Genomic DNA, 13,555 nt, shown 5'->3' with positions numbered 1-13,555 from the left:
GCCACATGCTGTGAGCAAATCACAGCGTCTGGAAGCCTCTGTTTCTAACTGTGTAAAATGGGAACAATACTTATTTGCAGAGTGGTGAGAATTAGAGGTGGTTTACATAAGCACAGCGCTTGCCCCGACCCCACCCCAGTATGTGCTCAACAAATACTTGCCAAATGGAGTCTCTAGTATTGCATTTTTATGGAAGTTATGCCTCCGCCAACATAGCACCATGAGACCTGAAGCTGTGTCTCATTCATCCCTGTGTTCTTAATGTCTGACCCAGGAGGCCTTGAAACATGGCGCCTGACAAGTAGTGGAAAGAAGCTGATGTTAGAAGGGAAAGCTTTGGGTAGAAGGGCCTGGTAGATCTTAGCTAATTTACATTGTGTTACCCAGGAGCTAAAAGGAGACTGACACCCAGTATAAAAAGGAATTCCAACATTCAGAGTTGTTTCACATCTGAACAGGTGCCAAGAAAACTCAGATTGTAGAAAGAGTAAGGGAAGAGTAAGACCAGATCAGTGATTCTTAATTTTTGGGGTGGATGTCACAGATGCTTTTAAAATCTGATAAAAGTTAGGGGAAAAATGGCCCAAAGGCTAACATTTTGCAAATAATTTCAGGAGTTCCATGGAAGGTAGATTACGATCACCAAGATGTTGTGTTCAGCTTTCTGTTTTAGTACTCGATCACGATGAGAGAGAAGGCCTGGCTCTTGTAGGCATTTCAGAATTCCCACCTTCCGTATAAAGAGCCCATGCATATCTAAACTCAGTGCCTTTTGCCACATATTAAATGCTCCATATCTTTTTTGATTAAGTGAACAGACAAATGCATGAAATAATGGATGGATCTGGTCTTTTAGGAAAGATGTGTGCTCTGAGAAGGAAAAAAAGAAAAAAGAATAATAGGCATTTTTATAAAAGATGATGAAAGGGTAAACTAGCTAATGGGGACCAGAGAAGTGAATACATTTTGGAAGGACCTTGCCTCCTAGCGGCCTTGCCCAGGGCTGAGCACACAGTGGACCTCTAACCCTGAGATTCTGTGGGAGCAGATGCTCCAGCTTGTTTCTTCTGCCCCTGGCTACTTGCCCCTGGAGGGAGAAAGGCACAAACCCAGAGACCACCAGGGAAAATCACTTACAACAATTGTGAGCATGCCCAAATGATACTCTGATTCAGTTCTGAAATCTTTCCTCTGTGAATTTACATCTTAATTATTACGGAACCACTGGTTGCTCTATTATTACAATTGTTTGGGTCATACTTGGTAATGAGTGACTAAACGAGGAATGTTGATTTCTTTAAATATTATTAGTCAAAGAACAGCAGATTTCATCATAAACACCAGTGACAATACGGCGGAGAAGAAAATGTCCTGTCCAACTACAGAAGGAATTCTTGTTGGAGCTTAAGTATCTCCAGGATTGGCTGGGTCTTCCAGTCCCAAAGAGCAAAGATAAGCTGCTCCACCCCAGTCAAGATTTCTTGCTCTCCCCACTCCCTGCCCTGCTCATCATCCCTGCCCGGAGACAGGAGCATCTGCGGGATTTCAGGAGGCCTCTCACCGCCAGCAGGGCCTCCGACAGCCCCTGGCCAGTGAGGGCACTGCAGGCCCGCAGCTCCCAGCAGTGATCCTGGAATCTCCCCAGGCCCAGCCTATTTCTGATCTCCACCAGAGGAAGGGCGCCAGGCACCTCCTGCTTGTTGGCCAGCACCAGGAAAGGGACATCAGCCATGCTGGGGTGATCCAGGATCTCCCTGAGCTCCTCCACTGCCTCGGGCAGGCGGGCTTCGTCTGCGCTGTCCAGCACATACACGAGAATATCCGTATCTTCCAGAAAGTCCTTCCAGCTGGCCCTGAGCGGGCTCTGCCCCCCCACGTCCCAGACAGTCAGAGACACGTGCCCGGGGGCTTCGAGAGGCTCCACGTTGAAACCAACAGTGGGTAGGGTCTCCACCAGCTCATGGCCCTTCAGTCTGTACAGGAGGGTGGTCTTGCCCGCCGAGTCGAGGCCCATGATCACCACCTGGGCTTCTGCCCTGTGTCCTCTGGAGTTCACGGAGCCCATGGCAGCCCCGACTGACACCTAGGGGAGAAAGGCCAGGTGCACACATCAGCCATTCTTTTCCAGAGGAGCCCAAAGCCACGCAGGTAGGCGGAAGTGCTGCTCCTCCAAGTGCAGGGGGAGTCTTTACAATGTCAGGTTTCAAACTTGGGCCGGGCTGGGAGAGGGCCAGGAAGTAAGGGGGTGTGAGAGTCTGCATCAGAGAAAAACACGGGATGTGGATTCGCAGTCCTTGGCAGTTAAGCAAGGAGGCAAAATGAAGTGCCACTTAGACATGGCTAGTTCTGGAGCAATAATGGAAAAATGTCTTTGATTCTCCCTAGCCTGTGGTTTTGACCCTATGTTTTCCTCCTATAAACCTGACCCCCAGAATGGTAGATCTCTTGGGCTCCATTCAGAGCCCAGCTCTGTGACGGGCCAGCTGTGTCTTTGGAACTCCTGTATCTTTGTAAACAGTGTCTACTTATAAATACTGCTAACTGGGGGCAAATTTAGGAATCAGAGCAAAGAAGTTTCCTCTATTGTCTTACCAAGGTAAATTACCTCTAACGCATTGCACTATACCACATAAGTTTCTAAAGAATCCCAAAGTTTAAGGCATAAGATCTGTTTCCAACTAAGACAGGTGAAGGGACATCTCATCCCTGAAAGTAATTTTCAGCCAGCCCCAAAGGAAAACAAGACAGCCCCTGCTCATTCCTCCTCCCAAAGTAGAAGAAAAATGACAATTACCTCAGTGTTACTAGACCGTGGCCGAAAGTTCCTCCTCTCTGGTTCTGTTCTGCCATAGAGCTGCTTTCTGCGGAAACGTCCCCAAAAGGAAGTGTGGTCACTGGTGCAAGTTTCTCCTTTTTCTGCTTCCTTTTCCCAGGTGGCTGGGGGTGGGGCAGGTTCCCCCAGCCCCTCCCTCAGCCCCAGGGCTCCCCACACAGTCCTCAGGCCCTGGAGGTGCAGGAAGCTGTGCCCCACCATTCAGCTCCTGACAGCGGGAGACCCAGAGCCACTCTCTGCAGCAAGGAGGGGACAAGGTCTGATAGCTAAACCCAAATCCAGCTGCCTTTCTCTTGTTCTTCTGCTCATAATCCTGTGATCTTCTCAGGGGTCAATTCTGAGCTACCGATCTCTTCCTTCCCACGTGCCCTGGTGCTTTTCTGATGCCTGGAGATGTTTCATTTTCTTGGAAACATGTGCTTTAAAAAACTGAGTGTGATGATAACACACACACACACACACACACACACACACACACACACACAACAGGCACATGTCGAAGGTATGACATAAACATTTTTTTAAGATTTGTTAAGTTAGGTGAAATATATGGGTAATTAAATCCATTGCTTAACTTTTGGTGGAAAGGTTATGTTATATATTTTTTTCCCAGTAAAAATGACACTTCTGCAAAAATGTAATTTATTTTAAAAGCTGGCTAGTTGGAAGCCAGTGAATCTTTGGCTCTCCAGTCTCAATTAGGAGATGCTGTGACTTGGGCCCTGTAACCATTTTTCCGCTTCTCTGCACATCATTTCATTAAACTCTCAAGAACCAAGTGGGGTGTTAGGATTCTCCCCGCTTTTACAAATGACCAAACAGACTCAGACAGGGCAATTGGCTCATGGTCTTGCTGAGGTTTGTCCGTGCTGAGCAGCTCACTGAGAAAGATGTCAGTGGTGAACATCAGATTGCTGCTACTTTTATTAACCTGCTAGATTTTGGCAGGTTGCAGCGACCTGGCAAAGTCAGAAAATCGAGTCCAGCCCTGCGTTTCCTCCTGGGTGCCATCGTGCTTCTCCGCGGCTGGCGGGATGCTTGTTCTTTCCAGCGCCTGTGGTTGTGGCCTAGGGTGGTTTTGTGTGGGGTGGAAAGGGCAGCGGGATCGAGCGGGTTAAAGGGGCTGGAACCCTCCCCGGAGGAACCTGCGCTTGGGGGGCGCGCCCTCCCCGCCTGCTTTCAGGCGCCAACAGCTCACGGTGGGCTCAGTCCCGTCCAGGCCCGTGGGCCCAATCAGGGGAATGTGCCAGGGACTGATTCGCAGGAGGGTTGGCGCCGGAGCAAGATCGGGACGCCGCAGGCCTGGGGGTGTGCCTGCGGCCCGGGGGAACCAGGTTCCGGGGCAGCCGCGGGGGCCCCGCGGACGGAGGGGAGGCGCGTAGACGCTTACCCGAGGGGCGCGCGCGCCAGGTCCAGTGCCCGGCCGAGTTTGGGGTGCTGCGTGCCCCGGGGTGACGTGGGGGGAGGGGACAATCCCACCTGGCTGTCAGCCCCGAGGATTCCGGGGAAGCCTTGGGCGCCAGGGAGAGATAGGGAGGCCCCTCTGCAGCCCTGATCTCAGGCTCTTAGCGAGCACCGCTAGGGATCTCAGGCTCTCTGGGGAAATACAGGAAACTTCCTTGAGGGCGCAAGTTCTGCTCCTGCTGGAAAAGGTGAGAGCCACATTGGGATTACTTTAACTGTGGCCTCGGTTCTACCCAAAGGCTAATTCTGTCCTGGTTACCTCTGTTCGCCCTGCCTCCACCACCATCATCACCATCAGCTCAACAGAAAGCAGCTTTTCCTGGTTCACCCCCACCTGGGGAGCTCTGACAACTGGGGACTGAACGCAGCGCCCCGGGGAGCAGTGTGGGCTGTGATGTTGGAAGGCTGGGTGCAAACTCGGACTCTGTGCCTCAGTTTCCTTCTCTGTAAACACAGAATGATGGTTGTAATTCTGGCACTTATCCTGAGGGCTGATGGGGAGGATTAAATAAGATAAGGTGCAAGGCACCAGCACACTGTCTGACTAGGGGAGCTATTGAAGCCAGAGGTAGGGTGGGAGTGGGGAGTTGGCCAGGGAACACTCCTCTCCTAGGCCACACCTGGAAGTGTGACTCCCCAGCACCTTCGACAGCACATGACTGACGCTTCTAGACTTGTGGTAAGGAAGATGCAATGCTGGGCTCGCTGATACCAGGAGAAACAAGGATCTTGGCCCCCCTCTACTGCCCCAAGAAATAAGAACTTGCCCAGAGACCACGGAGGGAACCCCTGGTTCACGGTGGGAGTTTAGCAATAGGCTTTTACCAGTTCTCATCCATGTGGGATCCCTGTGGGATCAAGGCATGCTTACTGCGCTTATGCAACACAAAAAACTGATTTACAAGCCAGAATACTAACATTGACATCCCCAGATCCGGAACCATTTTTTTTTGTGTGCAGCATACCCCAGGGGAGGTGGTGGGGGGTGCAGGGCCTTATGGATTGAACTGTGGTGCCCAAAAGATATACTGAAGTCCTAATCCCCAGTACCTCAACGGGTGACCCTATTTGGAAACAGGGTCCTTGTGGATGGAGTCAGGCAAGTTAAAAAGAGGTTAGCCCATCATCCAGTATGACTGGCGTCCTCATAAGCAGCTATTTGACAGAGAGACAGAAGATAGCCATGTGAAGATGGAAGGAGACGATGCACCCACAAGCCAAGGAATCCCTGGGGCTCCCAGAGCCAGGAGGGAAGCACGGACAGAGTCTTCCCTCCAGATTTCAGAGAGAGCACGGCTCTGCCGATACTTTCATTTCTAACGATCTGGCTTTCAGAACTGTGAGACAATAAATTTCTGCTGTTTTAAGCCACTCAGTTTGTGAAACTTTGTTACGGCAGCTCTAGGAGAGGACGCTTGCTGGTACATAATAAATCGTTTATGGGAACAATTTCCAAACAGGCTGTTGGGGAAGAATGGAATGTTGGTGGTTTTTCAGGGATGGTTTATCATGGAACCAAGCCTGGTGATTGCTTTTCTCTTCTCTGCAGAGGGATCCAGAAGAGGAGAGTGCTGGAATTGGAGCTCTGTTCCCTCGGGAAGTGCTACAGAAACTCTGCCAAATTCGTTTTTTCCAGCTCCACAACAGTCCCCCACCTCTGTTTGCCTTGCCGTGCATCTTCCTCTAGTTTCAACTTCCTCATCTTCCCCTAGTCTCAACCTTCAATCTTCAAGTTGATAACTTATTTCCAAGGGTGCCTCTTTGAAAGTTCAGATTTTACTTGTTTGTCTTTTTAGGCAATATATGCCAAATTCAAAAGATACAGAAGGGAATGTGGGAGTCGAGGAAGTTCTCCTTCTTGACCGTCCCCCAGCCAGGTGGGCCTTTGCCCAGGAAACAAACGACATCATCAGTTTCTTCTATGTTTTTCCAGAGGTAATCTGTACACATATAAGCAAGTACAAGACGTTAGTTTTTCATGTTTTTTTTCCCCCTTTATTGTACAATGGTAATATAGTTTGAGGAATTCAATCTCTTGAGTAAACCTCTCTAAATCAGAACTTCTAGGCCACAGGCCATGGCAAGGATCCGTGGGAGAGAAAGGGGTCAGCCATGGCCACAGGCTCTGGGACACCTACCCCAACCTTCCCAAACCATCGGCAGTTCCCCAGTCAGTGATATTAGGGATGGAGCTGGGTGGTGCTTATAAAAGTTATCTTTTGGGGGTTTGGGGATGAGATCAACACTCCAATTAAGCTGAAGGTTGAAATTCTCTGGGAAATTTAGCTATGCTTATGACTGTCATTTATAGTCGTGGGGTAAATTTTTCCTAAACAGCGTATCTGAATTTGGGATGGCTGCCACTAGTGGAAGGTGTTTATGGGTGCCTGTTTATACCCACAGCTAGCATCTCCCCAGGCTTGGTTCTCAGTGGTAGTGCATGGCTGGCATTTAGTGGGTGGGGACTGGAGATGCCGGATATCCCATAGTGCTCAGGATAATTCCCCACAAGAAAGAATTGCCCTGCGTCCCACCTGTAGTAGACAGACTCACATGCTCTGGCAAAGGACAGGTTCTTAATCTTAATCCGCATCCCTGCGGGGGGTGCACCCATTTATAAATAGAACCCCCAGAAGATGTAATTATCACTTACTGTGGGCTCATTTGTAAGTAGGATCTTCTAAGATCCTGTGTAGGTGTGGCCCAGCTGAATCAGTGGGCTTTCATCCTTATTATTATGGATTAATGAGTCCTTTATAAGTGGAAGAAATTTGGATGCAGTGAGTCAGAGAAAACCACACAGGGGGACACCAAAGACATCTCCCTGTGATGGAGAACTGACAGCCCCAACACCACCAAGCCCAGGAGGAAGTGTGGTCTTGCTGATGCCTTGATGTGGGACATCTGGCCTCTGAAACCACCCATGAACCAGTACATTCCTGTTGTCTAAGCCAACCCATTGTGTGACATTTGTCCTAGCAGCCTGGCAAACCGAGACACCATCCGACTTTTGATTGCTCCAAATATTGTAGTTAAACACACACACACACACATGCACACACACACACTTTTTAAATTATTTGATCCTAGCACCTAATTTCATTTTCTATATAAACACCAAATACTTTTTGCCTGGTTATCACAGAAATCCAACCACTGTGAATCAAGGACGATGGCATTTTGCTTCATTTGGAGTTTTACAATGGACTGTTCACCATTTCAGATAATCACATCACAGACAGCAGCATGGCCAGTGACATTTCAGTTGCTAATCTGAGATGCGCCCATACCCCATACCAGATGCTGTTGCTGCCATATTGATTCTATAATTGGTCTGTAATTTGCAATCAGATGCTCTACCCACCCCCCAACTATACCCCCAGATTAAATACTTAGAATTTGACAACTTTGTTAATGCAATTGAGCCTGAGCACCTATGGATGGAAATGTGCATAATTACCTTTTTCTTATTTATCCCTTATATTACAGTTACAGCATCATATTGATTTTCTTTCAAGACTGTGTGTAGGTAGGTTTTATTATTTATGATTTTTGTTTCCGGATTTAAAAAAAGGACATTGTGAAATACTTGTTATAAAAAAATAAAAGCGGTGAGTTGCTCTGTTTTTTGCGGACTGACAGTCGAAGAGGAAAAAGTTGGGCAGAGAAAACTGGTGAGGGAAGGAGCAGGAGTGACAGCAGGGACCCTCCATTGGAAGTTATCCACGGGGATAGCAGAGTGTGACAAGGCTTCATTTCCGAGTTAGCATGCTCTGTTCCTTTAAGGCAGAGGCATCTCGTTCCCACCCGGACCTGCCAGCCTGGCTTCTACCCCACAGCAGAACAGGGTTTTGTCCATGGGTGCAAGGATTGCAGATACAGGAGCCGTTCCAGTTTGCTAATGCTGCTGGAATGCAAAACACCAGAAACGGATCGGCTTTTACAAAAGGGAGTTTATTTAGTTACACAGTTACAGTCATAAGGCCACGAAGTGTCCAAGGTAAGGCATCAGCAATCAGGTACCTTCACTGGAGGATGGCCAATGGTGTCCGGAAAACCTCTGTTAGCTGGGAAGGCACGTGGCTGGTGTCTGCTCCAAGTTCTGGTTTCAAAATAGCTTTCTCCCAGGATGTTCATCTCTAGGCCACAGCTCCTTAAAAATGTCACTCTTAGTTGCTCTTGGGGCATTTGTCCTCTCTCAGCTTCTCCAGAGCAAAAATTTGCTTTCAAAGGCCATCTCCAAAATGTCTCTGTAAGCTGAAGCTCCTTTCTAAGTTCCGGTGTATTCTTCAAATGTCCCTTTTGGCTGTAGCTCCTCTTCAAAATTTCACTCTCAGCTGCACTGAGTTCCTTCTGTTTGTCAGCTCATTTATATGGCTCCAGTGATTTAATTTAAACCCACCCTGAATGGGTAGGGTAATACCCGCATGGAAATTATCCAGAGTCATCACCCACAGTTGGGTGGGGCATATCTCCACAGAAACACTCAAAGAATTACAATCTAATCACCACTGATAGGTCTGCCCAGACAAGATTACATCAAAGATAATGGTGTTTTGGGGGACATATAATACCTTGAAACTGGCACAGGAGTATATGTGAAAAAGTGCAAGCCAATCACCCAAAAGAGCACCCTTTGATGGTGGGCCAACTTCTTATGTTTGCAGATCTAACTTGGGCATAGGATATAATCGTAATTCATTACAAACACTTTACTTATATTTATTCTATATAATGTCTCCATGTTCATTTTATTTTTCCATATGCTTTTTAAACATACACATACAGGCATGCTGTGCCAATTTTGATATATGATGCCCCCCAAGCCATATTCTTTAATGCAATCTCGTGGGGGCAGACTTATTAATCTTTTTGATTAGGGTGTGACCTCTTGATTGAATGTTTCCATGGAGATTTAACCCCAGCCATTCAGGGTAGACCTTGATTAGTTTATTGGAGTTCTTTAAAGGGAGCTCACACAGAAAGAGAGAGATGAAAACGCCCTGGGACATGCTAAGCCAGGAGACACAGATGCTTGCTGATGCTTTGACATTTTTGGAGACACTTGGAGTTGCTAGCCCAGATTTTGCTCCGGAGAAGCTAAGAAAGGACCCTGACACTTAGATGCACAGGACCTGAAGAAGCTAAGAGAGACAAGCCCAGAGACATTTTGGAGAAAGCCATCTTGAAACGCAACCCAGGAATAGCAGACGCCAGCCACATCCTTCCCAGCTGACAAAGGTTTTCTGGACACCATTGACTGTTCTTCAGTGAGGTATCCTCTTGTTGATGCCTTAGTTTGGACACTTTTATGGTCTCAGGACTGTAATTTGTAACCAAATAAACCCCCTTTATAAAAGCCTATCCATTTCTGGTACTTTGCGTAATGGCAGCTTTAGCAAACTGGAACACATACCTTGGAGGTATTGTGGGTTTGATTCCAGACCTCCACTATAAAGAGACTACTGCCATAAAGCAAGTCACATGAATTTTTTATTTCCCAATGCACATAAAAATTATGTTTACACCATACTGTAGTCTACTAAGTGTGCAATAGCACTATATCTTTTAAAAAATAACCAATGTTCATACCTTAAAATGTGACACAGACATACGAAATGAGCACATGCTGTTGGAAAAATGGCACCAACAGATCTACCCCACATAGGGCTGCTGCACACCTTCAATTCATAAAAAACGCAGTATCTGAGAAGCTCGACAAAGTGAAGCACAATGAAACGAGGTGTGCCTGTGCACGTGTACGTATACAAATCCACATGCATTTGTGTGTCCTTCCATCCTTTCCCTAGAGAATTGGTTTCATGGAAGACTGCTGCTATATTGCCCTTCCTAGAATGCCCAAGGACAGAAAGCTGTCTGCCTGTGCCTTGCCGGTACTCTGACCACCAGTGAGGCTCTCAGAATACAGGCTGAATCAACAGGAGACATGTTACAAGGAATAGCTATCCAGCACCTGGCACGTGGAAGCTGTTTCCCTGTGTTCCCCAAATCCCAGGTTCTGTGTGCTCTTCACTCCCCACAGTGTCTAAAAAGCTGGGACATCTGTCCTCCTGGTTCAACTGCCTCTGAAGCCTGCCCAGGGCACAGCTGCACAGACGCCTGCACCTCTGCTTTCCCCAGGGCCTTCGGCTCTGTGCTTGGCTGCCTGGATTATTTTGAAATCTACCTAATAGCCTTAGAGGAGAGATAAGAGGCAAATTAACATGGCCCTTTGTACTTCATGCTATCAGCACTGTCTTCCCTTCTCACTCCTCCTCTCTTTTCTGGCCAGCATTTCTTCAACAGTCCCTTATTTCCCCTGCATCCACTGCATTTATTTAACACTCAGTTTGGCAATTACAGCCCAGCCTGATTACAGCTGTTACACATGGTTGTAATCATTGTGTACATACAATTGTGTATCCCGATTTTTCATTTAAGTTTATATCAGAAATCACACGGCCTCACTCCTGCCAAGTCTCCAATAAAAATTACTGTATTGGCTTCATAATTATATTACATCAAGGGGAATGTTCTGGTCTGCTAAATCTGCCGGAATGCAATATACCAGAAATGGATTGGCTTTTATAAAAGGGATTTATTAGATTACAAATTTACAGTTCTAAGGCCATAGAAGTGTCCAAACTAAGGCATCAACAAAGAGTACCTTCACTGAAGAAAGGCTGATGGCATCTGGAATATCTCTGTCAGCTGGGGAGGCATGTGGCTGGTGTCTGCTGGTCCTTTGCTCCCAGGTTGTGTTGCTCTCAGCTTCTGATTCCAGTGGCTTTCTCTGTGGATTCTCACTTAGCTTCTCTGGGGCAAACTCTGGGCTTCATGTCTTGGCTTAGCATCTCCAAATGTTTTTCTGCCTGCATCTCCAAGTATCTGGGTCTGTGAGCTCTCTCTGTCTCCCTGAGGTCTCTTAAGGACTCCAGTAAATTAATTAAGGCCCACTTGAATGGGTGGGGTCACAGCTCCATGTAAATAATCTAATCAAAAGGTCCCACTCACAATTGGGTGGGTCACATCTCCATGGAAACAAGCTAATCAAAAGATCCCACCCACAATAGGTCTGCACCCACAAGATTGGATTAAAAGAACACGGCTTTTCTGGGGTACATAACAGCTCCAATCCAGCACAGGGAAATATTACGAGTTACTTCCAAAATCTGAGGAATATGTTGAATTAAATATTTTTGTGCATAAAGTTGTTCCTCTTCATTTGGATTATTTCCATTGGCTATTATGTCAGGGCTGGGACTTTCAGGACGGAAGAAATAAACAATGGGGATTTATTAATTTACAATTCAGCAGTTCTAAGGCTGTGAAAATGTCCCAGTTAGGGCATCAGCAGGATATACCTGGAGTCTCAAGACAGTTTGCTGGCATCCGGGACACCTCTGTCACTTGGGAAGGCACATGGCTGGCGTCTGCTGGTCCTTCTCTCCTGGATTTCGCTCCTTCCAGCTTCTGGCTTTGGTGGCTTCCTGTCAGCTTCTCTGAGCTCTCTGGGCTTTTTCTGTCCTTTATCCTCCCATAAAGGACTCCTGCAAAAGGATTAAGACCCTTCTTGAATGGTGTGTGTCACATCTCAATTGAAATAACCTAATCAAAATGTCGTACCTACAACAGGTCTGCATCCACAGGAATGGATTAAAAGAACATGGCCTTTTCTGAGGAACATAACAGCTCCAGACTAACACAAATGGGTTACAATATCTGTCATGTATCCCCAACATTCCACAATAGAAAGTGCTCTTCTCACAACAGTGCTGTCTTCAAAGACCCTGGCCTTTTAACATGTGTTAAAAGTGTGTGTGTGTGTGTACCAGGTGTTCAGAATTTGTTGCCCTGGTAGCACATTCATCAGGTCGTAAGTGAAGAAATCAGAGATACTGTTGCAGTAACTTTTGCCTGCTCTCTTGCAAATGGGAGTGTGGTTGAATCAGCAAGGCACCATCAAGAATTAGGAGGAACACAGGTTGAAGAAGCAGATCTGGATTCCAGGCCTGAGTCGGCTGCTTTCTATCTGTGTTATCTGAGATAACAGACTTTATGTTTCTGACCCTCAGTTTTCTAATCTGTAAAACAAGAAGGTTGCACTAGGTAATCTCTAAAGTTTTATTCAGCTCAATATTCTATAGGTATAATGCAATTTTTATTGAGCAACAAGGAACCACACTCTGCATAGTCTCATATTATTTTTTAAAAACTGCTCAAAATGGATCTGCATCACTTACGAATGAGGTGGAGGTCAACATTTCTTATATATGAAGAGCAGACAATCATGACAGAATTAGATACAAAGTATAAGCAGATTGCAGACTCCTTTAGAATGTCTTTGTTTTGCATTACAGATTGTACTCTGAGTTATTATCATTTTAATTGGCTTGCCAGGGTTTTGGATTTAAAGCACCAACTCATCTTCCAAAACTTTTCTGCTATTTCTATTTCCTATTCTAATGGAGACTCCATTTCTTTTATAGCTCAGTGAGGATGTGTCAAAGCTGAGGGAAGTTTTGTGCTTGTCTCTGATCTCTCTCCCCCTCTGAATAGAAATCATGTCTCAGTAGTCGGTCTCCTCTCTAAGGAAAACAGGAAAAGGAAACAGCAGTGGATGATCTACTTTCTGAAAGAGTTGGGGAAACAACTGAACAATGTCAGCTTTGCCCTGAAGCAGCTGCAGCTTCTGCTTTTAGGGTTTGCAGTTTGCAAGGAGTTTCCTACCACTAAGGGGGAAAAACAGCAGCCAGAAACTTTCTTCGAAAAATGTGCAGACCAAGACAAATCTGTGTCACGATCTCCAACCTTCAAACGGGCTGATGACTGAGTTTGGGGCCTTTTCTTCCCAAGGTTGTTTCACTATGCAAAGCAGGTCTCCCATACAGCTGCTATTCAATCAGCCACATTTCCTGAACTGGGGAGCATATTTTTAGTTGGGGGAAAAAAACCCAAACAAGCAAAACCTTCTTTGGGAAGGAGTTGGAGGGTCACTTATTGGTTAGAAACTCAGATCAGCACCTGAGACTTTTCTGTGCTCCCAGATGAGTCAGTCACCTTGTGCGGCAAAGGAGCAATTTCCTTCTCTTTTTATTAATTACCCAAGGAATGATGGATACATTTTTCTGCACAAGAATTAAACAACATAGAAGTGGGATGCACGCCCATATATTTTATTGTTTGCTTTTGTTTGGTTGGGTTTTATGAATGTAACCATGATGTAATTTACTTATTCATTTAACAACGTGTTTGTAA

The 13,555-nt window shown here is 46.4% G+C and overlaps 1 protein-coding gene across 17 annotated transcripts in view; it reads right to left on the bottom strand.

Moving 5' to 3' along the window:
• Window positions 1-1,288: 1,288 nt before the first annotated feature.
• The window catches only part of ARL11 (ADP ribosylation factor like GTPase 11), a 60,142-nt gene continuing 47,875 nt past the window's right edge, over window positions 1,289-13,555 (bottom strand). For 7 of the 17 annotated variants that reach the window (XM_037800034.1, XM_037800033.1, XM_037800032.1 and 4 more), the window contains 3 exons: window positions 11,662-11,847; window positions 2,795-6,237; window positions 1,289-2,083 (listed from right to left, as the gene is read on the bottom strand). In XM_037800034.1, coding sequence (XP_037655962.1) covers window positions 1,472-2,083; window positions 2,795-3,034 — 852 coding nt within the window. In that variant the 5' untranslated portion in view covers window positions 3,035-6,237; window positions 11,662-11,847 and the 3' untranslated portion in view covers window positions 1,289-1,471. Of the gene's footprint in view, window positions 2,084-2,794; window positions 6,238-10,964; window positions 11,016-11,308; window positions 11,848-13,555 lie in introns of those variants that run through there. The other 10 variants (XM_037800042.1, XM_037800040.1, XM_037800037.1 and 7 more) reach the window with 5 other exon arrangements.

The sequence above is a fragment of the Choloepus didactylus genome, chromosome 12, assembly GCF_015220235.1.
Source record: "Choloepus didactylus isolate mChoDid1 chromosome 12, mChoDid1.pri, whole genome shotgun sequence".
NCBI classification, from domain to species: domain Eukaryota; kingdom Metazoa; phylum Chordata; class Mammalia; order Pilosa; family Megalonychidae; genus Choloepus; species Choloepus didactylus.
This window is presented reverse-complemented; position numbering and strand designations above follow the sequence as displayed.